The following is a 24,403-nucleotide window of genomic DNA, read 5'->3' on the forward strand; positions in this document are numbered from 1 at the left end:
AAACACCTATTAGGTCCCTGTCTATTTCTACATATTTAGCAGTTCTGATACTGTATGGCTTTGGTCCTCAGTTTGTTTCCTTAACTCTTCCTTATCTCCACTCAGCTTGTATTATTTCATCTTTGTCTCTTTAAACAGTTGTTTTATTTACATCACTAAAGTTTTTTTTAATATGTATTTATTTGGCTGCACCAGGTCTTAGTTGAAGCATGCAGGGTCTTTAGTGGTGGCATGCGAACACTTAGTTGTTGCATGTGGGAATCTAGTTCCCTGACCAGGGATCAAACCCTGGCCCCCTGCATGGGGAGTGCCCAGTCTTAGCCACTGGACCATCAGGAAAGTCCCTACATCATTTAAATTTTTATATAACACACAGCCATATTTTACTCTGGGTAATGCTTTCTCATGGCCTGAATTCCCCATCACTCTTTGGATTCCTAGGTTCCTTTCTTTACTTTTTTCCTCTTTTGGTACAGCATGTTTTCAGTTGCTCATCCTACCATGGGCAGCTCTGCTTAGACCTTCTATTTGCTCACATGTAATGTCAATGAATTGTCCTTTATGTCCTTCCTACTTTATCTGAGCCCTTTCATCTTCATGTTCAAGCTACAACTGAAAATTGGGTGCTGTGGGCTGTACTTTCTGTAGTCAGAGGGCCCGGGGCAAGGATGGAGAGACTGCAATTCAAGTGATGAATAGAGTCTGCTATAGGTCTCTCTCTGAGCTTTCTCCTCTAGATCCTGCATCTCACCCAGTGTGTCGGCATAGAGGTAACTCTATTACCTGGCAGGTATTACAAGTTGGAAGGACTGATGCTGAAGCTGAAGCTTCAATACTTTGGCCACCTGATGTGAAGAGCTGACTCATTGGAAAAGACCCTGATGCTGGGAAAGACTGAGGGCAGGAGGAAAAGGGGGCAATAGAGGATGAGATGGTTGGGTGGCATCACTGACTCAATGGACATGAGTTTGAGCAAGCTCTGGGAGAGGACAGGGAAGCCTGGTGGGCTATAGTCCAAGGGGTTGCAAACAGTCAGGCACAACTGAGCAACTGAGCAGCATCATAAGTTGGCTCTTTCAACATCTACTCTCATTTCCTCTGTGTTTCCTTCCCTTTCTGCAGGAATCCAGACTCATCTCTGCAACTGGTGACACTATTACAGAGATCTGGAGGGTCTCCAAATGAAGAGATAAATGCCGTGAAGAGGAGCCCTCTGCTTGGCCTTCCCCCTGCTTCCTTCCAGAAAGTTCTGCAAGGTCTACATGTTTAAGTCATAAAAAAAAAAAAAAAAAAAAAAGACTCATTGAGATTGAGAAGATGAAACCTCCATGCTTAAGGACAGCAGCAGAGCCAAGAGGGAGGGCAGGCTTCCCTGAGGAAGTTCTGGAGTGGCTGGACCCACTGGTACTACCTACCTGTGCATTTATCATCATTTGAAGTAGGGGTGGGGGGGAAACCCACCCATTCCCACCCATTCCCACCCAACCCTCATTTACTTAAGCCATTCTGTTGGCTGGACTAGCTGTGGAAAATGACAGCTAGCACTTTCTTCCAGGTCTGGTAGAATCCTGAGTGGTAGCAGAGGGCTTCTTAGCCTCAAAGCTCTTTCCTTGGCTGCCTACTTACTCCCTTTAGTCTAGTTTTCTCCAAACTGGGGGTGAGGGGAGTTAGAGTGAAATTCTGGGAATTTTGCTATCTGTTTTCCTTTCTCTTACCACTATGAACACAGAGTCAGGCCACTGTCAATTTCAGCGTTTACAATAGGAAACTGGTTGGCTTTGCTGGATTTTCCTGGAGCTCTTGTTATTTATTTATTCTTTATCATTTAAAAAAGTTATTTAATTTGTTTGTTTACTTATGGCTGAGCTGGGTCTTTGCTGCTGCTTGTGGGCTTTCTCTGGCTGTGGAGCATGGGCTCTAGGCACTTACGGGCTTAGTCAGCCTGTCGCATGAGGGATCTTCTCAGACCAGGGATCAAACCCGTGTCCCTTGTATTGGCAAGTGGCTTCTTAACCAGGGAAGCCCCTGGAGCCCCTTTTAATAGCTGAATAAGTGTGTGTCTTTCATTAGGTATTGAGGGAGAGAGATTCTGGGATCAACCTTCACTCGCCCCCTACTTGCCCATGAGCACCCCCACTTCAGCCCAGATTAAAATTTGATGGCTGATGATCACTACTTTTCCAAAATGAAACATGATGAGCTAAAAATAGTGCTTCCTTTCTAAACATTCAGGTCTGGGAATGCAGGCTTATGTAAAAGGCAGGTGATTATTCATGGATCAATTGAGATGATAACCCCTAGTCTTTTGTTTACTGCATCTGTCATATCCTCTGGGAGGAGGAACTGTTGATGAAACACCGTGACTGAGTCATCTAATATCTGTCTCGTTTCCATAAGCCAACTGTGACCTCATTTTGCGAATAACCAGGGGGAAAAAAATCAGCACTGTTCCCATAGTGACAGTTCAGTGTCTCTGCAGCCCTCCCGGGGGAGAAAACACGTGCAGTTTGGGAATGATAAATCAGACATTCCGAAAGTGACTCCCTAAGGTGACTGCCTCTATAGAAGAACTCACATCACTCGGATTATTTTTAGTATTTTCTCTATGAAAAGAATAATGCACTGCATGGTTTTCTTAATCCTGAAACCACGTGACCCTGCCTGAATCCACTGTACGAATCTACCATCCACATGGGGCGCATGGCCCGCTTATGTTGCGGTTGGATTTTGGCAACCACGACCTCTCTGAAACAAAGTCAGGAGACTGGAAGTGAGTGGACTCGTGTGAGAGAAGTGGAAGGGGCAAGTCTCACAGTCTCTGCATCGTATTCTGCAAAAAAGGACTGAAGGGCCTGGCTGAAAATGAGGAACTTATTTCATCACCCGTTCACTCCTTCATTCACTCAACCTGCATGTCTTGCTCTAGGAGTCCTACTGTCTCAGCGCCAGGTGGGGAGAGAGCCTGAGTTCCGAGTGTCACACACAGAGAGCCAAGAAGGAGATTGTGACCCAAACCAGGGAAGGCAGCGGCCACCTGGAGAGGAAAGATGACGACCAGCAGAGAGGCCAAGTGCACCGAGTGGGGGACGAGGAAGAAGACCTGGAAAAGCAGACACACAAATAGCAAGTGATGCGGTGTGGTGGGAGAGGCAAGAGAAACATGAGCAAACGGTGTGGAGGAAGCTGAAGGAGGAGAGTCAGAACGTCCACAGAGGGCGGAAGGAGCCACGCAAATGTGCAGACACCACAGGGAAGCCATCCTTCACGCCAGAGTGCACTGGGAACGGCAGGAAGCAGACTGGAGGGGGCGGGGAAGCAGAGGGGGAGGTGAGAAACAGGGCACAAAGCAGACTATTCAAAGTTTGGAAGTAAAAATGAGGAGAAGATAGGGCTGCGAGTGTCAACAGTGTGGCTAGGCTGAGCACTGCTTTTAGGAAAACAAGGAGGCTTTCCCAACCCTCAGAAGACCCGAAGGGGCGATGAGAGGTAGCAGCTCCTGTCACGGATGGAGGCTTCAGGAGGGATGCGAGGCAGTCTGAACGGTGGAGGAGCCTAAGACACCTGAAGCAGACAAGCAAAATGCGGTCTATCCCTTCGGTAAAATACAACTCGGCCACGGAAAGAAATGAAATCCTGACACAGGCTACAGCATGGATGCGCCTCAATATGCTATGAAAAGCCAGATGCAAATGGACACGTACTGTCTATTGCCACTTATGTGAAATGTAGAGAATAAGCAAATATGCAGGGATTAAAAATGGATTAGTGGTTGGCAGGGCTGGGAGGATGGAGGAATGGGGAGTGGCTGCTTACTGGAGTTTTCTTTGTGGGGGGGCTGGTGATGATGTTCTAGATAGAGGTGATGGTCACACAGCGCTGTAAATGACCTAAGTGCAACTGAGTTGCACACTGTAAATTGGTTAAAACAGTACATTTATGCAGTGTGTATTTGAACACGTGCACACACCCAAAAGCACAAAACCAGTCGGCCATCAGGCGGGAAACAATGTGAGCGCAAACCGTCCACAGCAATTATAATGACAATCCTCAAAACCGTCCGTCATGAGAAAGGGTAAATTACGTTATCTAGTTGGTTGAGTCATATGAAATTGCAAAACAATAGCAATTCCATATGTCCAATCTAACATAGCCTCTTTGAAAAGAGGAGGCACTCTGTAACATTTTGTAAGGATTTCTGTTACAGGTGATGCCAGCTAACGCCAACACTTCCGCCTCTCACAACCCTAACTGATCTTGGTTATCACTCCCCTCCCCTCTTAAAATGAAAATCCTGCTTGAGAAAGGGGACTTAAGAGACCCATTTTTCACTGTAAGGGACAATATCTGATGGAGCAGACCACAAAGAATGCGCACGTGTGGGTTCAGCGTCTGGCTTGGTCAGCTGGGTTCTCGAGGGCTACGAGCCAGAGCAGGTGAGCCTGCCAACTGTTCCAACACTTATTCCGGGGGGAACATGGCACCCACGTGTCAATCAAGGCAGATGTGGGTTCTAATGAAGCACAGAGTGGATCGTCTCTCTACCTTCCATCAGCCAGTCCTGCTCTCTGTTAGCCCTCGTTATTTCAGAGCTTCCTACATCAGCTTTTAAGACGATAAAAGGAGAGGACATTCTACAAAACCAGTCACAGGGACACAGGGATTCCTTTATTGCAACAAATCATCTCACTTGCAAATAACACACAGGAAATGAAATAGTTCTCTTCACAAAAGGCTTCTTGAGGAAATCAAAACCCTTGGCCAATATTCCCAGTGAGAGCCTTAAGATGTAGAACAGATTCTGGGATCCCTTGGGTTTTCTAAGCAAAGTAAGTATTTGAGGCAGAAAAAAAAAGTAATGGTAGGATTGAAAGTGCATTTTTATAGTACTATTTGACCCCACCTACTCCATTCCTGGTTCAGAGGGTTTTTCTTTTTTTCTTTTAATCTTAACACTTAATGATGAAGTACAAAGAAATAAGTTTTATTCTCAGCAAAGGATAGTAGCAGGCCAACAGACTTACGAGTTAGTCAGGCATGAGTTCTGATCTTGGCTCCTCCGCTGCCTGGCTGTGTGTCCTTGGTGAAGTGCTTCATGTTTGAGCCTCAGCTTCCTTCCTATAATGTAACCTCACTATTGCAGGTATGATGATTCTATGAAACAACGGCAGAACAATCTGCTCAGCGATTGAAACACGGTCAGCGAACTTTTGCGCCGTTGAGCAAAGGGAACAGGAAGGAACTCAGGTCCAGATCAGTGTTTATCTGTCCCACATTCAGTCTTTACTGTCTTCACTTTAGCATGAAACACTGGATATTTCTACAGCACTACAATTAAAATTCTTTTTTTTTTTTTAATTTATTTGGCTGCACTAGGTGTCAGTTGCCGCATGCAGGATCTAGTTCCCTGACCAGGGATTGAACCCAGGCCCCCTGCATTGGGAGCATGGAATCTTAACCACTGCCCACCAGGGAAGTCCCCCCTCCGCTTCAGCTCTTTTTCTGAAATAGGGTTTCTGCCCAACTCTGTAGTATATTTCTGAACAAAGCTTATGGATAGTTTGGCTCAACCATAGCAAGCAACAAAGTGGAAATTTGTGATTTTACACAAGTAAACGGCTTGTGTAGACTGCTTGGAGTCTAGATCTCTGGACTCTTGGAGATTATGTAGTAAGAGTAATAAGAGCCGATGAATGAATCAATCTTCTTTAGCCTAAGTTACTTTCAATGGGGAGATTCTCTCCACTCTTTTGAGACGTACGCATGTCAAGTGAAGCGTTATCTGCGGTCTTCTTTGGTGCTCACCATGGACATTCTCTCACGTCACAGCCTATCGTGGTTTGGTTCCCAGCCGCCTGCTTCTCTCTCCAGAGTAAAACTCAAAGGACAAAACCACCCCCTGTTTAAACGGAAGCCACTGCCCTAGCTGCTGCTTGCAGGTGCTGTTTCCTAACACTCTTCAAAGTCTCCGCGTTTCAAATTTCTAGTCACAAAACCTTTTCAAAAGGAAGGTAAATTTGAATCCCAAGGCAAAAGAGGAAGAGCTGGCGGATGGAGAGGAGCCCTGAAAACCCCTGCCTGAGGAACCGTGAGGCGTCACTCCTAAGTCTTGCCGGTTCTGAGTGACAGACAAGAGAAATGTAATCAACGGTCCAGTCAAGGTCACAACATAAGATGAGAAGCTGACCTCTGTGTGTTCCTCCCACTGGTGGGATCCACGCTCTCCACTAAAGATGTTCCGTGAGATGAGATAAAAGGAGACAGACAGACTCAGCACTTGGCTGAGATCCTTCCCTTGCGAGTCCTTACAGACACGCTGATGTCAGAGGTGCCCAGTGTTTCACACACTGGTTTGAGCCAGGAGAAAAGAACCTCGTCTGGTCCAAGGGCTTCTGTTTTTCATGAACCCCACTCTCTCACATACTGACCAAAGCAGAGTGCAGTGACCCCGTTTAAGTCAACCCACTCTGATTCTTTCCCTGACCCAAATCAGAATCTGACACGCGTCTCCGACACTACCGGCTGAGTGAGGCTGAGCACATGACTACCTTCTGGTGCTTCCGCTTCCTCTTTAACACATGGAGTGATGACAGGGCCGGCTCACGGGAGGACGGCTGTCAGGTATTTGTGCCTGTCTCACAGTAAGGTAAGAGCCACTGAGCGTGAGCTATAGTCACCAAGAGCGTCGCTTGTCATCCTGGGGTCTGGAGAGATGGGCCATTTCTCCCACGAAGGAGGGTCATTGTGGAGAGCTCTAATGAAGACTTACAAGTCTGAAATCAATTCTCCAAAGAGTGCTTTCACCACAAACGACGCCACATTGATGGACAGTCAGTACAAATTACTCCAGAATACTCCATCCAAATGAGAAATAATGTTTGCAAAATATGCTTGGGGAAAAAAAATTTCCCCTTGACATGCAAAGCAAAGAATAATGACCACGTGGTAAAATTCTCTTTAAAATGTCTTTTTTTTTTTTGAGTTTCTGCTCTGAGGCCAGATGTGGCTAACAGTCTAGCATTTTGATTCAAGAATTAAAAAAAAAAAGAATAGGGCATTCTTTAAAATCAGTTTTCCTTCACTGTTTAATGAGCTTATCAGAAACCTTTATAATTTAAATAGGGAAACAAGTGGGTTGTGGTTAGCTTCTAGTTCATTCCAGGTATAACACACATTTCATAAACCAATGCATCAGTGCACAGGTATACACAGTTCCCTTAGGAGCTCTTTAAACATTGTTTTTTACTTAAAAGAAAAGCAGAGTTCTATTTAAAAACAGCTTCCAACCTTCACACCTAATCTGTATTCTTGGAACCTTCTTCTTAAAATCAATTTTGATGAAAGAAAAAAACATCTTAGAGAAAAAAAACAAAACTGAAACCAAGGCAGGAGGCAAAACATACTGTCCCTTTCCATTTATGCATTGCCATAAGATCATCTGATAAAAAATCTTATTTTCTCCTTGCTTGCAAGTTCCCGGTGTTTTTTTTTTTTTTTTTTTTTAAAGGACTTGTCAGCTCACTCCTACCTAAGTGCTATAGCAGCATGCTTGAAAATGAGGGGACATAAAACACAGGTGACTTGAGATCCCACTGGAATGACCCAACCACATCAAGCACAGTCTCCGAGGAGCCTCCGCGAGCCCTGCCCAAGGCAGCAGCAGATGCTGGCCTGGCAGGGCCAGGGGTGCCCACCCCGACGGACGCCCACTGACCTTTTGGTGACTGGTGACTTCGTCCCTGCTCCTCCCCAGCTCCTCGTTAAGTTTCACGTTCTCTTCTTGCAGCGCTGAGAGCTGCTGGGACTTCTGAGCTGCTGCCTGCTTTAGGGTTTCTCTGCAAGGACAGCGAGTGTGGGGTTACCATAGAAACAAGACAGGCAAGGAAACTGTGGGAGACAACCAACTCCACTGCACCGGGGAAAATATATCTGGGTCACGTGCCTGATAGGATCTGTAATAACAGGAGGCAGTATTGTCTACCTGCAGGAGGGGCCAAATGGCTTTAACCTCTCAGGGGGAGGACTGCTGCCTGCAATTATTACTTTTTTTTTTTTTTTCCCCAAATCTAATCAACACTACATCTACTCTCTCACCACCCACACTTACCCCACTTCTAAATACTCCCCACACAAAAAAGCAATGTTACTCTCTAAAATAAATGACAGATGAAATGGCCGGTATTCCCTTTGTTTCCCTCAGAAAATTAAATACACTACATTGATAGTGATTTCCATCATTGCCACAGTATTCTGCTCTAACTGTACAAATCTGTAATCTTTTTTTTTTAGGAAGAAATGTAAAGCTGATAGTTCCATTTGCTAGCATTTGTCAGAATCAAGTGTTGCCGTGAATCTGGGTATATTTTCAGGATGACTAAAGGTGAAATGCCCAAAGGAAATGCAGTTTTCTAATTACAGAACAAGTGTTTAATTTTGATTATATTCTTTCCATACTGTTGACTTGTAATTAAAAGAAGCAAATAAAAATACAGCTTGCTGACCATACATATTATGAATATCAGCATATAAAATGTGAGCAGGGTAAACACATGTATTAAACATCTTCCTATTATTAAGCTTGACTAAAAATATATATCCCAAATTATCCTTTACATGTGGATATTCAAAATAGTTTATTGGATTGTTGGATTTTAGTTTTAAACCATAGAAGGTGGTTTTGATGCAATTATGAATTTTAAGTCTGGGCTGGCCACACTCCATTTAGTGAGCTGTCATAACGTGGCTGAATTCTGAATCAAGTCATCTGGGTATGATTCCATCTGCTGATGCATGAACACGTCTATTTTTAACCTCAGTTGTCTAATGGGTGGCAGTATTTGGTACCTGCATTTTTCTTGATTTTTAACTCTCCATGTACCTATAACATACCTATAGGGCTAACCTTGTGAAGATATAGGGGAATATGTCAACACGAAAATTCTCTTAGCATATTAAAATTGGCATTTGATAGAGATGTTTATTTAGCAAGTGAAGAAAAACTAAGAAGGAATTTTAGACTCAAAAGCTGGGAGGCTTGATTTCAATTATGGATCAACACACACATACATACACATACACACACTACAAGTAAAGTTTATCTTCTGGCTAAAGTCTGTCAATTCTTGATAAATTAGAGGATTTTACTTATGATGAAATCATCATAAGCCAACCTTTTATTCCCAAGTGATCACAACCTTCATTAGGAGCTATTTGGGCTCAGCATTTGTGTGGCCTGTCAGTGGTAAGTTCTTGATCCTGCTCTTTCTCTCTTACACATTTTCATCCTTAAAAAAATTTTAAAACCTTGGTTTCCATTAAGAGCCCCCAGTAAGGAAAATTAAAACAAGGAGTCAGGAATATCAAGATGCCCTAAGATTTATACAAATGATATATGTTCAATGTTTTAAAATCTACAGTATGATTTCATGTACATTTTCTCATTTAATCCCCAAAGCCCAAGGAGGCTCATGTTGTTATTTATATTTTAAAGATGACAAAATTCAAGCTCAGGGAAGTGAAAAGATTTGCCCCAAGTAAGTTGTAGAATCAAGAGAGCTAGAGGTAGAACTGGCAGACAGACCTCAGTTGTGGTCTGAACATAGAAACATCTTTCAACTTTTCTTTAGACCAGAGGAGAGATATGTACATTTCATAGATAGAGGACGCTCCAACAGCCCAACTCCTGGACGTACTCTAAGGAATAATTCTGAAAATACCTACAAATATATTTCTCACAATTTTATAAGCTGCTTTTTCTTCCCTATGTATATAACGACATCTTGTAAAACAAAAGAAGACTCACGATTTTAAAACTGAGATGCAAAATAAACACTGCTGATATTGACTTGCAAACATTCTACTGAGGAATCTATCATAAATTTAATAATTACCATGCTAAACATATTCTACTTTTAAAAAATATTTATTTATTTGGTTATACCAGGTCTTAGTTGTGGCATGTAGGATTTAGTTCCTTGACTAGGAATTGAACCTGGGCCCCATGCATTGAGGGCCTAGTCTTAGCCACTAGACCACCAGGGAAGTCCTAGTATATTCTAGTTTTACGACTGAGCCAGGTGAGTAATTAAAGGCAAAAATTAGATTGCTTATATCATTTTCCTTCAGAGTCAAAAACTACACACCAGAGATACACAATTTTGTTCTCTTTCCAACTAAAAATAGGACCTGGCTAGCCAAAATCAATAGTTTTCCTAAAACCAGTTTAGGAAATGGCATAGAGGAAAAGGGACGTTTCGTTGCCAGGGCTGGCTGAGTTTCCAGGGCCAAGGGCAAGATTCCTACGGCTGGTTCCCATTAGAACTCCTGGGTTTGCAGAGGTGTCCCTTTTCCTCCAGGAACGCCAGTCCTGGCAGGCAATGAGAAACACCTGAAAAGCTCCAGCGCCCATGAAGATCCCGGGTATGTGGTAAACCACAAAACTCAAAGAGCTGCTCCTCCTCTAGCTCAGAGCACAGTAAAATGACTGCGGGTCTCTTTTTGAGCAGCACTGTTCTCATGACACAGTACATTTATATCAGCTGGTCCCTGAAATGTGGCCAAGGCTCAGGCAGGGAACAATGAGTCACTGGGGGTGTGTTTGGGGGGGGGCGCTTTCAACCCACTCCTCACACCTCCCTCCCGCGGCTTCTCACGAACGTCACTGCTGTGTCTCCCGCTGCCCCTGTGTCCTGCTCTGAGTCTGGGCCATGCTGTGCCAAGCTACTGACACGGGGCAAGGTTCTCGTAGCCGTAGGGAGCCAGGAAAAACGGCAGACTGGCAGTAGCAGCTCCTCCTTGCATGAACTACTCCCCTTGGGGAAGGGAGATGCGGGAACCCAGCCCTGCGAGGAAGGCAGGCCCAGGTGAGGTGGGCGGCAGTACGGCTCATGGGTTTTTGCTCCCGTGGGCCTACAGGCGCGGGCTCAGCTTTTGTTATTCAATGGGGTCTTTCAACAAGGGCACACAGAGTGAGCTTCTCTCTTGGCAGAAGTGAGACCACCCCATGCTGACTAGGGGTGGAGACAGAACAGAAAGACTTGAGTGAGGACGGGGACACATAAATCTAGACCAGTGTGACGACCCTTACAGGAGGCTCCTGCAGGGTGCTGCAGGACAGGGGATTTTATCTGACTCCCCGGGGCTGTCTGTGATACGTCCGCTCTGACCCTGCCCCTCCATTACCTAGTACGGCCCGGGGAGCTCAGAGGTGGGATTATGGCACGGGGAGGTTGGTGAGGGAATCTTCTCCCGATGCTCAGATCCTCCCTCACCAGATGCCTGTGTGACACAGATGAACTGAAGTCAATGTAGTGCTCCAGACCCCCAGGCCGGCAGGGCTACTGTGTCACGGGGTCAGGGGAGATCCCTAACTGTAGCTGAACCTCCCCTCTCTGAACAGCTTCGAATTTTTTTCCCCATCATAGAAAAAGCAATGGCTGTTTCTATTTATGCTGTTTAGCCTTGGCAGACCAGGAGAGTCAAGCCTCTCCTGGAGGCCACCACCACAACTCTACACATATACATAGGTGTAAATGGAACTGTTGGGAGCTGTTTAAATACCGTCTAGAGCAATATCACTAAAACGAAGACTGACGAAAGGATCCATCGTCAGCGTTGTGAGCTGTCCATCCCAGGTAAGTAGCCCAGAGAAGACCTCTTCTAGGAGGATTTTAGGAACTCACAGAAGAACTACAGATAATATACTAATCTAACCCAAGCTTGATCAACAAGCAGTATTGAGGATGCCAACTTGGGAAGAGGAGTTTGGAATTGATGCTTTTGTTTCTGTTTGAATCTCATCTATTTGTTTGAGCAGAACTGGAAATAAATGCAAACCCTTGAAGGGCAGAGTCCACATACAATTCATTTTTGGATCCTTCCTAGCTCAACTGTACCTAGCAGAAGGGCCTTCCTCAAATGTTCACCAGATTAACTGGCTTTAAATGTTCGGTTCACACAGTTGATACCGAGTAGTTCTCAGAACAGATAAGCAAAATGAAATCTACTCTGTAACTCCCACTTACAGTGCCAGATAAATAACCATCTGCAGCGGTTATAAGAACCAAACTCGAAAGGCGGTATTGACAAAGGAAACACAGGCAGCTTGTCTGCCTAAAACACAGGCAGCAGACTGATGAGTAAACTCGGATTAGAAAAAGGCTTTCAAAGTTCTGCTCATTTAATGTCCACACCAGAAGATTAGATTACTCTTAAAATCAAGACTATCTGATACTCTTCAAAGTGCATGCTTTCCCCCACCTGCTATTGAAAGTATTTTAAGGGATTAATTAATAGAAGGTCTGATGTTTCCTAATGTTGAGATTAGCTACCACATAAGCATACTACTTTTTTAAAATGTTATTATTGGGGTATAGTTGCTTTATAATGTTATATTAGTTTCTGCTGTACTACAACGTGAATCATATATATGATCTATACATATATCCCTTCCTTTTGAGCTTCCCTCCCGCCCCACCCCCATCGCACTCCCCTAGGCCATCACAGACCACCAGGCTGAGCTCCCTGTGCTACACAGCAGCCTCCCACCAGCTGTCTGCTTTACACGTGGTGGTGAATATAAGTCAGTCCCAATCTCCTGATTTGTCCCACCTTCCCCTTCCTTCTGTGTCCATGTGTCCGTTCTGTCTCTATTCCTGCCCTTGCAAATAGGTTCATCTACCATTTTTCTAGATTCCACATATATATAAACATACTACCTGAAAAAGTTCTAATTCCCCTTGTATTTGCAAAAGGTTTTATCAAGTCACATTTGAATTCCAAGTGTTATAACTCACTCACCATATTTCATTTTGACCCTGTAACTGAGCTACAGTTCCAACTTCACAGTGGTTATAGGGGTGAATTCTCAAGGTTTGCAATGGCATTTAGCAGGGGCAGGACGGAGACTATTACTTTGACTTTATATATACTTGTCAAGTACTTGAAAAAAGTAACTAGCACTGTTTCTACTTTTGCAATTTTAAATAAGTTCCATAATTTCTTTCATAACAGGTAAACTTACATTTCTTTCTTGAATTCTTCTATTTTTTGGTTCTCTACTGTCAGAAGCTCTTTTGATTTGTTCAGCTCTTCCACGTTTTTCAAGTTGTTTTCTTTAAGTGTATCCAACTTAAAGACCAAGAGAAAAAAACTTAATGAAATTATTTCATTTTCCAGTCACATGAGTGGATAGACAAATCATTCATGAAAATGTGCTTTAGACAGGTAAAATTAAAATCCTTTGCAAAAAAACAAATAAAAAGATCATCTGGGTGAAGAGATTACAAATGATCAGGTCTATTATAAACTGCAGCCTCCCCCATAGGTTAAGTCAGACATTCCCTATACGCCTGGCCAAAAGGTCAAACTAAATTGCAACATAAAGCAAAAGGTCTCTTTCACTTTTATACAATTCCTAAAATTTATCACTGAGCTTGCTACTCATGTACGATGCATCTTAAAACATGCATTAGAAAATAAAAACATTAGAAATAAATTGCAAAGGCATGACATGAAGGACTAATTTTTTGTAATGAAAACACATTCCTTCCCACAAGACTAGTAATTTAGGATATGATATTTTTCAATGTCAGTGCCAAATTTCAATTTATATAATCCTCATTATAAAAATTCCTGGGGTATTTGTAGATGGGAAAAATTTAATTATTCACCTGAACTTCAGTCTGAAAAGGGAAAGACCACATAGCGAGACTGAAAAGCACTTACTCACATTCAGTCCCATCACCTGCCCACGTGGGATGTGGCCAGCCTACGGCCTGGCCTCTGGTGGGAAAAGCAGACACATTACTGGAATCAGTGGGGACATGACCAACCTCAGGCTCTGGCAGGTGGCTGGAGTTCTAGGTGTGCAGCCCCCAAGGACGGGGAGCTTGTCATGGGTGACCCATCATACAGTGTGCACTCCTGGTGCCATGCTGGCTTTCTAGGACTCGTATCGTTATCTCCTTCAGCCAGAGGTCATTCTGTCCTACCACATGCTACCGGTCAGGAGCCCTGGAAGTCAGGAGCCCTGGAAAGTGTCCTGCAAATTTTAACACCACCATCTTCCTTTTAATGCTCCCTAACATTCCAGATTCACGGAATGTTCAGTGGGACCAGAAAGTGATTCATCCAGTCTGTATTCTGGCTGTAGCGAGACACCAAGGGGTAAGTTATGGAAACAAGGGATTCTCCCTGAATCTACTTTCAAAGGTTAGGGACATTCCTTAAAATCTTATTTACTTTAGCTTCCAATCGATTACCATCTAAAATTTTTAATGCTTTTATGTTTTCAGCTTAAGTCTTGTTCTCTTAGGACCGTCAATTCAATCATAAATGTACTCTTTTCTACGTCAAGCTTTATTTCCCGTCTAATTATTTCAAAATATTTATGCCATTATGGATTTCATTCCTTGCTCTGCTTCCCATGAGGAGGCCTGATCTTTACGACAGCTATTCAGTGTGCCTGTCTGGATCTTCCCTGGCTTTAACTTCTTAACATCTCACCTGACTGTCACTTTAAAAAGCATCTGAAGTTCTATAGAACTTCACATAACTATTTCGGCGAAGCAATCTGCTTTGGATTTACGTAACAGCTTTCCAAAGAAAGAAAGGGCTGGTATGGGGTGTGGGGAGGAGGGCGGGCAGGAATCAAAAGAGAGGTGCAAGGATGAGAGATGCTACTTTTGGACAGAATCAAAATTACCCTGATGCCACAAATCTGTCTGAGACCCAGAAGTGACTGATTCAAAATGAGATATAAGGGGAGGCAGTACCAAAACAGGCCAAGAAAAAGGCCTATGTCAAACTCAGGGCTGAGGGATGGAATCCAGTGGCTCAAAGTTGGGAGGCAGTTGGGAGAAAAAAAAATGCATGTGATTTACGATAAAAAACACAAAAGCTAGAGAATGCCATTGGTATCTCCTCTCAGTAGTTGTATCAGTAAACAAACTATCGCAGAAACCCACACTACCAGGGTTTTCCCCTCCTTTTTTAAAGGTTGATCTTACTAAATAGGTAATGAAGTAATACACTTTATTTCATAGGATTATCATCCTGGTGTACATGTGACTCCACTAACATAGATCAAACCTGTGTAAGGCCACACTTCAAAAAAAATAAGTAAATAAACCATCCTGAGTTAGTCATCAAGAATTCCATGAAGTCGATAGGCTGTCCTTTGTACAAAAAGCCATTTAAATCTGATTACTTCATTCTGCAGTTTTTCATTTGTTTGCTTGGAATCTTCCAAGGAGGCCAGTGTTTCAGTCTTCTCTTTGGTCATCTGTTCCATTATCTGCATGGCATCTTCAGCGGTTTGAGCAGCCTAAGTGTGAGAAAGCAGTGTGAGAAATGAGAGCACCCCTTATCAACCTGGGAGGGGGTGACTAACGCTCAGGCCACGAGGCTCAGGATCTGTGTGGTGAAGGGAATCACACAGAGATGGTGAGCCGGTAACCAACCCCATGCCAAGACAGACAGACCAAGACGAACAAGCAGAACAAAGTTATAGACACTTTCTGTGCCATTTTTCAACAAGCCAAACTCAAATATGCAATTTATGTATTTTCAGATCCCTATAAACCTGCGCCTTCTAAGTTCTGAATTCTACTGACAATGGTGCTCATCACTCTGACTTCTGTTTGAGAGAAATGTTCACTGATAAGAAAGCCTTACATCCTTCTGTGGCCAAATTTTTTCTCTTAATCATAGTTGAGAGATTGAAATATGGAATCTCAGTTGGAACTTTTCAAACAAAAATGGAAATTATTTGGGCGGTTACAGTGTTTAAGGCTCAAGTGTTTAATGAGAAGCACTGAATGACCAAGTCTATGAGAAGCTGTAGGCAATGAATACAAGCATGGCTGTGAATAAAAAAGATAATATACACATGGAAACAAATCCTTAGTTGATACAGTATTGAAAATAAAATCACAGAAGTGAATTAAAATCTTTTAAGGCATTAGATCACAATTTCATGTGATCTAATCCAGCTTCTGAGAATTCTGCCTCTACACCTTCCCAGTAGCTGGAGGGAAGATTTATGAAACAATTAAAGCCACATAGAAGATGCTAAGTTTTAACATGTGACCATTTTATCATTGTTCTTAAGCCTTTAAGAACTATGGTTGCCTTTCTCAGAAAAAAATCTCCCTAAATTAAAAAACATTTATCCTTTTTATTCACAGTTTGCAATCTTTTCTAATAGAGAGAGATGACAACAATTAGACATTTGGTGAACACTTGCCCTTTCAGGTGGTAACAAACAGCTTGAGATACCTGACCAAGTGGTTAAATGGGGTGCATTTCCTTCTTTGGAAATGAAGGCACGTTCCCTCAGCCACTACAGGGTTAGTGAACAGGGTGAAGGCCAGGGGCCCAATCCCTGAACCTCCCACTTTACCGTAAAGGACTGCAGGGTCTCGAGCTCTCTGATTTTTAGAGCGAGCTTGCTCTTGTCTTTCCTCAAAATACGGTTTTCGTTTTGAGACTCCAGGAGGTTGGCTGAGATGTGGCTGTTGGTTTTGGCCAGCTGGCTGATCTCTTTCTGGAGGAGGAAGTAGCTTTCGGCCAGCTTCTCCTTCTCCTTCAGGAGCTCGTCCTTTTTCAGCATCATCTCTCTTTTCTCGGCCAGGAGGTTCCTGTTGTCCTGCGTCGCCTTGGCCTGCTCAGCCAGGGTCACCTCGTGGTTCAGCTGCAGGTCGTCCAGCATCTTGGTGAGGTAGCCATGCAGTTCCTGCAGTTCCAACTTGGACTTGGACAAGGCAGCAAAGTCACTCTTCAGAGTCTCTATGTTGGTGGCCAAACGCGCCGTCTCTGCACTCAGGAGTTCCTTCTCCTTGATGATGTCAGCCACTTTCTGCTCCGAGTTGGTCTTATCTTGGACAAGCGTGTAGTTTTCAGACTGGAGCTCCTGGGTGCAGGTTCTCAGCTTCTCCACCTCCTGTTCCAGGAGCGCCACCTTCCCATGGAGTTTGTTGCTCTCGTACAAGGACGACTCTTTGTCCTGCGTCCTGGCTTCTTTCTCCAGCACGAGGGACTGTTGCATTGTGTGAATCTTCTCGTTTAACTTCTGACATTCTTCTTGCAGATTCAACCCGTCCCTTAACAAGATGTTCTTTTCAGAACAGCAGGCCTTGAGTTCAGCATTTAAACTCTCCTTGGCTTGCAATACGTCAGTGTGTTCTTTTTCTAGCATCTTTTTGGCGTTTTGGGCCTCTTTTAGCATCAGAGAGAGATCACACTTGGTGGCTGTGAGCTCTTGGTTTTCCTTTTCTCTCTCTTGAAGCTCTTTCTTCAGAGCATCGAGATTGCTGAGCAGTTTCATCTTCTCGTGCACAACGATTCTTCTGTTGGCTGACTCTTGATCATATTTCTTTTTAAGGTCTTCCATGGCCTTCATGGAGTTCTCTCTTTCTACCAGTAAATCCCCATTCCGCATCTCCAGTACTGATTTTTCTTTCAAGAGGTTATCCTGCTGCTTTTTGAGCTTAGTGATTTTCTGACAAACCAGCTCCTTCTCAGAAGTGAGGTATGTGATCTTCTCATTCAGGTTCATCTCGATGTGGGCGGACTCTTCCGAGTATTTGCTGAGTTTTTCAGTGATGAGCCTATTTTCATTTAGCAGTTCTTCTTTCTCGGCCATGAGCCTTCTCTCGGAAGAGGTTAAGGTCTCTTTTTCGTGCAGAAGCTGGATGCACTCGGAGTCTGTGATCTCCCGGCTGGTCTTAATTTCTTCCAGCAGGTTTGTGAGGCTTGTGTTCGTGGCCTGCAGTTGCAGAATCTCCAGCTCAGCCTTCCTCAGTGCCTTGCTGGCCTCCTCCAGCTGTGTGCGGAGCTCACCGGCTTCCGTGCTGAGCAGATGTTTGACCTGAAGGGCAGTCTCCAGACTGGTGTTCAGCTTTTCCTGATCTTGAAGCAGCATGTCCTTCTCGAACTGCAGGTCTTTGCTGCTCTGAAGAAGACGATCTCTTTCGACCTTTAGGGCTATACACATGTTGTCAAGACCTGATTGTTTCTCCAAAGTTGACTTTTTCTCTATTGTGAGATCCTCGATCTCCTGCACCAAGCTCTTCTGATCTTTGACCAGCTCCTCATAGGAGCTCTGAAGCTTCTGAATAATTTCATCTTTATCTTTAGCCAACGCGAGGTTTTCAGTGACCAGCTTCTTGATACGATTCTCCAGGCGATCTTTTTCTTCCCGATACTTCTGAGACTCGGCCATTAGAATATCTTTGCTGAACTGCAGTTCCTCTGCGAGTGCCTGCAAGCTTGCTTCAGAAGCCTGCAAAGACTCGTTTTCCGTATTTATCTTCAAGAGTTCCTCCTGCGCGATGTTGATCTCTTTTAGTAATTTCTCTCTCTCCACAGCCAAAGCTGCTCTATCGAGTTGTTCTTGCTGATAAAGCTTTTCAGCGTCTTGCTTTTCTTCCCAGACTTTCTCCTTTTCTAAATTAAGGGTTTCATTTACTGACCAGAGCTTCTGTTGGTCCTCCTGAAGTAAAGTTATTTTGGCCTCCAACTCTACAAGTTTGGACAGAAGTGAACCTTTTTCTAACTTTAAAGCATTCCCCTCCTGGGCAAGAAGCTGCTTCTCTGATTTCAGACCCCTCAGCTCTTCTGACATTAGTTCAATTTCTCTTTTGGCTGATGTTAATAAGTAAGTTAGCGACTACAGAGACAAAAGATGGAAAGAATGGAAACAAAATGAAATCAAGCAGACAAATGCAAGCCCGAGTAACTTAACATAATCTAAGTCATAGAAGTTAAAAAAAAAAGTTTATAATAAATGTCATAGAAACTATCTGGATAACAGGGGAAAGAAACTAGATGAACAGAGCCCATAAAAGGATAATGCAAAGCAACTGTAGCTTTGCAAAACACTGATAACTCTATTGGTTCATCTTTGAAACAACCTCTGAAGTACTCCTGACAGTTAACTAGAAGATACAAACAGTAGTTTGACATCAGGGCATGGGATTCTTTTCCTGCCGTTCCCAATTATCCAGTAATTTCTATCGTAGGAGAGATTCATAGAAGAATTTTTAAAAACACAATCCAAAGAACTACAAAAAGTATATTTTAACCAAAAAAGGGAAGAGGGAGGAGGTGTTATAAACTGTTGCCTTTCAAACTAACAGACCCTTACTAAAGAAGCTGGTCTGAAACTGATTTAGTCCCAATGATACATGTAACTAAAATGCAGACTAATTTGCTAGGCTTTGATGACCAAAATAAATGGGCTTTTAAAAAAAGTACTGGTTTATAAAATAAACTGACCACAGTGTCTACCAGTGCTGTCCAGAACTTTCTGCCATGATGTAAAAGGATTTGATCTGCACTGTCCATTGTGGTAGCCACTAGCCACATGAGTGGCACGTGCGACTGAGAAGGGGAATTTATAACTTGAACTAGTTAAAATTTAAATGGCCACATGCGTCCAGGGCCTACTGTACTGGATGGCATGGCATAGTTTGGCAATTAAATTAGGGAACATGGGAGCATCGTGGGCTCCATGAACTTCCTGAGATTTCACCCAAAACGGCTTGAGTGTGTATATCAATTTTCCTGGGGAAAACATCTGAAGGATTCATCAGCTCTCAAAAGTGTTTGCTGAGCCCTTGCTGCTGACAAACACCGAGGTTCACAGAAATCAGATATTCAGACTACTTTGGAAGGGAAACAATTCTGGCATTTTAACCAAATGATCCTGACGAAAACAACAACAAACAAAATTAATGGGGCTTTACACAAACCTCTAGAATGCTGTGGTTTGGTCAGGCTACAGCATTTTAAGGGAAACATTAGAAAACTGGTGTCTACCAAGATAAAGGGAGCCTCAAAGTCCAAAATTCTGGAAATTATATCCAGTGTTAAATGTTTCATAAAACTGGAGATATTTCACAGGGGAAAGAGAAAGCCTTGATGGGCAGCATATAGCTTCCCTGGTAGCTGAGCTGGTAAAGAATCTGCCTGCAATGCAGGAGACCTGGGTTCGATCTCTGGGTTGGGAAGATCCCCTGGAGAAGGGAAAGGCTACCCACTCTAGTATTCTGGCCTGGAGAATTCCATGGACTGTATAGTCCATGGGGTTGCAAAGAATCGGACATGAATGAGCATCTTTCACTTTCACACATGACGTATATTATGATGTGTTCCATTTAATTTAAAAGGGATCTGTTTTGCTGTTGTTCAGTCGCTGAGTCATGTCTGACTCTTGGTGACCCCATGAACTGTAGCACGCCAGGCTTCCCTGTCCTTCACTATCTCCTGGAGCTTGCTCAAACTCATGTCCATTGAGTTGGTGATGCCATCCAATCATCTCATCCTCTGTCACCCCCTTTTCCTTCTGCCCACAGTCATTCCCAGTATCAGGGATCTGTTTTAAGTCCTACATGTATTCTTCTGTATTTTATTCTACTCAACTCCTACATGTATATAAACATTTCTCTGATACATTAAAAACAATTAAAGACAATAATTTACTTTTCTTTGAGCAATTTAAATAGCAGTAAGAGGGTCAGAAAACATATTGGGACACTGACACGATCCTGACACCATAGAATAACATTCAATGTATCAAGTTCTACTCTACTCAGTAGTAGGATATTTTCTCACAGCCCTTCAGTCCAACCTCCTTGTTAATAAGCTTTCAGTGCTTTCCTGGGGACATACGAAAGCCGTCTCCAGAGGTCTCCCTTCTGATTTTTTCCTCTGTTCTTCCAACCGGGCTCCATTCCCTGCCCACCTGCCTCATGCATGGCCTCTGTCTCTTGCTTTTCTGCACGATGTCTCTCCTAACCCTGGTGCAAGGTGGCAGCAAGACGGCCAAGACTAGAGGGACATGCTTTTCTGCGACAGAGAGTCTATTACGAGCAGACGGACAGAGCTCAGGCAACAGAAGGCTCTTTGTGAAGCAGCGTAGGGGGTGATGGCTACACAGTGCATTCAGGGTGGAAAGACCTGTAGCCACCACCAACCCTGAGAAGGAAGAGCGCCTGGTACAAAACACTTGAAGCCACAGGAGACGTCATTCCCCCTCCTGCCATGCGCTCTGAAGGCCACTGAACCCATTCCATGCGCTGCTGCTTTCTAAGCACCCTTACAACCTTGACACGGGATGCAGAGCTCACTATACTGGGGCACACAGTCCTCCCCACCACATACTCTGGCTCTGTCGGCTTGCTTCCCCAGCTCCTCCAGCTTCTGCAGCAGCTCGCGGTTCTCCTCCTGTGCTGCCTTCAGCCGCTCCTCTGTGTCCCGTAGCAGCTTGTGGAGGTTCTGCAGGACTTCTTCGTGCTTGGCTCTGCTCTCGGAACTGGCTTCCTCGTACCTGGCTTTCAGATCTTGACACTCGTTCCAGCTCATTTCCATCTTCTTTTCCTGCAGATACCCCATGTCAGAAGGAATTCACCTGGCCACAGCTGTCCTGCCAGCCACCCACTCTGCCCCTGCTGGCCACCAGTCCCACTGACTCTCTCTCTCCTTACCAGGTCTGACAGTTTTCTCAGCAGTTCTTTCTTTTCTTCCTCATGCTTTTTAGCTGCTTCTTTCTGACTCTGTTCAGCTTTGAGAGTTACTTCCCCAATACTTTTCTGCAGAAGGCTTGCGTTTTCATTAGCCTTGGTTAGTTTCAGCTGTAATTCTTCTACATTTCTAGAAGGAATTTCAAAATGAAGCGTCAGATTTTTCCAAGAGTACTTTAAATCCTGAGTTATACTTTAAAAGATAATATTGATAATATTGATAATAACTGGTTTAATGATGATAAATGTTATGAGCAATAACATCTAGAATAAAAAAAAAAACAAAAAAAAAACCTTGACTTGTCCAGAAGCATACTTTTTAACGACTGTGATGGTTATAAATACCTTAGAGTAACAACTACTCTTAGTGTGAACATTTATTATTTTATGTCCAGCTCAGACGGTAACGAATCTGCCTCTAATGGAGGAGACCTGGGTTCGATCCCTGGGTCGAGAAGATCCTCTGGAGGAGGGCACGGCAACCCACTCCAGTATTCTTGTCTAGAGAATCCCATGGACAGAGGAGCCTGGCGGGCTACAGTCCATAGGGTCGCAAAGAGTCAAACACGGCTGAGCACAGCACAGCACATAGATCAATGCAGAGAGATGAGCGAAAAGGAAACGTATTAAGTACTTAGAGGTTTCCAAATTTTAGCAGACTAGAATATTCAAGACTCATTTGGGTGCCGCTTCAGAATGCAGATATGAAAATAACAATAAATAATTTGAAGTTCTAGCTTAAAGATAACCTTGTGGTCCAATGAAGATGTATGAGGGCCATCAGCCTAGAGAGCAGGCTGTCTCATAGATCAGAGGAGGGAAACTTGGATGGAAACCCTGGATAAAACACCGACAGAAACGGAACTTCTCCAAGGCTCTGCGCCACAACCCCCTGGCAGCTGTGACTGCCTCGCGGCAAGTCTGACCAGAGCCAGGCAACCCAGGTCCAGTGCCCGTCACCCCCCACCGCTGAGCCGGGTGGGAGTGCTCGGCCGAATGCTTTTGTTGTTATTTTTTGGCCACACCTCACGCCATGTGGGATCTTAGGTCCCGGACCAGGGATCGAGCCTGTGCCCCCTGCGATGGAAGCGCATTAACGGAACAGTCTTAACCATTGGACCACCAGGGAAGCCCTCGCATGGCTGGATGTAAACATAACTGCCAGGTGTTACCACTTTCAGAATCAGAAGTCTAATGGTGCTAACATGTCTTCTAAAAAATGTGCCTTATAAAATAAACATTTGATTTTTATACAGCAGCCATTAACACAAATCAAAGCAACAAGACCCTCAGAATAAAGACAAGAACAGAGAGTTAGATGAAAGAAGCTTTAGCCCTGAAGAAGTACGGTGTAGTGATCAAGGGCAGCAAGGGCGCTGGGACCAGAACTTGCCTAGACTTGAAACCTCAGGGAAGTTGCCTAACCTCATTATGCCTCGATTTCTTTTTCTTTAATATGGGAACAATAATACACTCAGCTCGTGGGATTATCAGAAAAATATACTCTATACAAAGTGGTCAGCACACCATGTGGCATACGGTCAGCCCTTCATAATTGTTATCTATCGTTACACTGCAATAAGTTAAAAATATTTTAAACTGCCTATAAAAGATGTTACTGCCTGGGACTTCCCTGGTGGTCCAGTTAAGGACCACTTCCCTGGTGGTCCTGGTGTGAGCTAAGACTCCACGCTCACAATGCAGGGGGTCTGGGTTCGATCCCTGGTCAGGGAACTAGATCCCACAAGCTACAACTAAGAGTCCACATGTCGCAATTAAGACCCAGCACAGCCAAATTAATAAATTAAAAAAAAATTTTTTTTTAAAGATGTTATTGCCATTGGTAAACTACTACCTTCCCCTTAGAAGGTTAAATAATTGATTCAAGGATACACTGAGACAATAAAGGATGAGAGACAGGCAACTTTTAAAACATAACTATCCTGAAGAGTTTGGCTCTCCTCCCATCTAGACCTTCCTTGAGAGCCTAACCTAAAGCAGGCGCTCTTATTAATACTCATACATACCTTTCTTTCAGACGTAGTTCGTCATTCATTTTTGTCAGCTGAGAAGAATTGTCTCCAGACATTTTCATTATTGCTGCAATGTCATTTTCCAGTTTTTCTTTTGCCTTTATCAGCTGCTCTTCCCTTTCATCTCTCTCTCTAAATTTTGCCTCCATATCTGAATATATATATATAGAAAAAAAAATAGAGCTGTTGTATTATAATCAACAACATATTAACTACATTCTGTATGCCAAAACTTGCTCTGGGAATATCTGTACATAGCAATCCCTGCTCTCATGAAAATTATATTCTAGCAAAGAAGAGAGACAATGAACAAGAAAGAGAACAAATCATATATTAGAGAGTGGTAAGTGCTAAGAGGGGGAAAAGAATACAAGCAGAGACAGGAGCCAGGAAGGAAGCTGGGGAGTGTGAAATCTTAGAAAGAGCCTCTCTGAGATAGTGACATTTAAGTAAAACCCTAGGGGAAATGAGGGAAGAGAAATGCAGACAGAAGAAAAGCAGGTGCAAAGGCCCTGACGCAGGAACATGCTTCACAATCGAGTATCACCAAGGAGGCAGATACGGCTGCAGTGGAAGGAACCTGGGGAAAAACAGCACAGGAGGAAATCAGAAAGGCAACAGGACCTGACGGGAGCTGAGGACCACAGCCTTTACTCTGAGCGAGATGGGTGCCACTGGGCCACCTTGAGCAGAGATGTGACATGAGCTGACTTAAAGTTGAAAGCATCTCTTTGGCTGCTATGCTAAGAGAAGACTGAAGGGGGCAAGAGCAGAAGTGGGCAGCCCAGGTGGCCAGCTGTTACTACAGCTCAGATTAAAGATGCTGGCTAGCTGGGATGAAGGGCAGCA

The 24,403-nt window shown here is 43.8% G+C and overlaps 1 protein-coding gene across 12 annotated transcripts in view; it reads right to left on the reverse strand.

Moving 5' to 3' along the window:
- Positions 1-24,403, reverse strand: part of CLIP1 (CAP-Gly domain containing linker protein 1) — a 116,748-nt gene that overhangs the window by 19,590 nt on the left and 72,755 nt on the right. For 7 of the 12 annotated variants that reach the window (XM_027566898.1, XM_027566891.1, XM_027566894.1 and 4 more), the window contains 7 exons: positions 23,549-23,705; positions 21,486-21,651; positions 21,163-21,378; positions 15,206-15,322; positions 13,019-13,125; positions 11,179-11,274; positions 7,712-7,832 (listed from right to left, as the gene is read on the reverse strand). In XM_027566898.1, the coding sequence (XP_027422699.1) occupies positions 7,712-7,832; positions 11,179-11,274; positions 13,019-13,125; positions 15,206-15,322; positions 21,163-21,378; positions 21,486-21,651; positions 23,549-23,705 (980 nt within the window). The remainder of the gene's footprint in view (positions 1-7,711; positions 7,833-11,178; positions 11,275-13,018; positions 13,126-15,205; positions 15,323-21,162; positions 21,379-21,485; positions 21,652-23,548; positions 23,706-24,403) is intronic. The other 5 variants (XM_027566899.1, XM_027566893.1, XM_027566892.1 and 2 more) reach the window with 1 other exon arrangement.

The sequence above is a fragment of the Bos indicus x Bos taurus genome, chromosome 17, assembly GCF_003369695.1.
Source record: "Bos indicus x Bos taurus breed Angus x Brahman F1 hybrid chromosome 17, Bos_hybrid_MaternalHap_v2.0, whole genome shotgun sequence".
Taxonomy (NCBI): domain Eukaryota; kingdom Metazoa; phylum Chordata; class Mammalia; order Artiodactyla; family Bovidae; genus Bos; species Bos indicus x Bos taurus.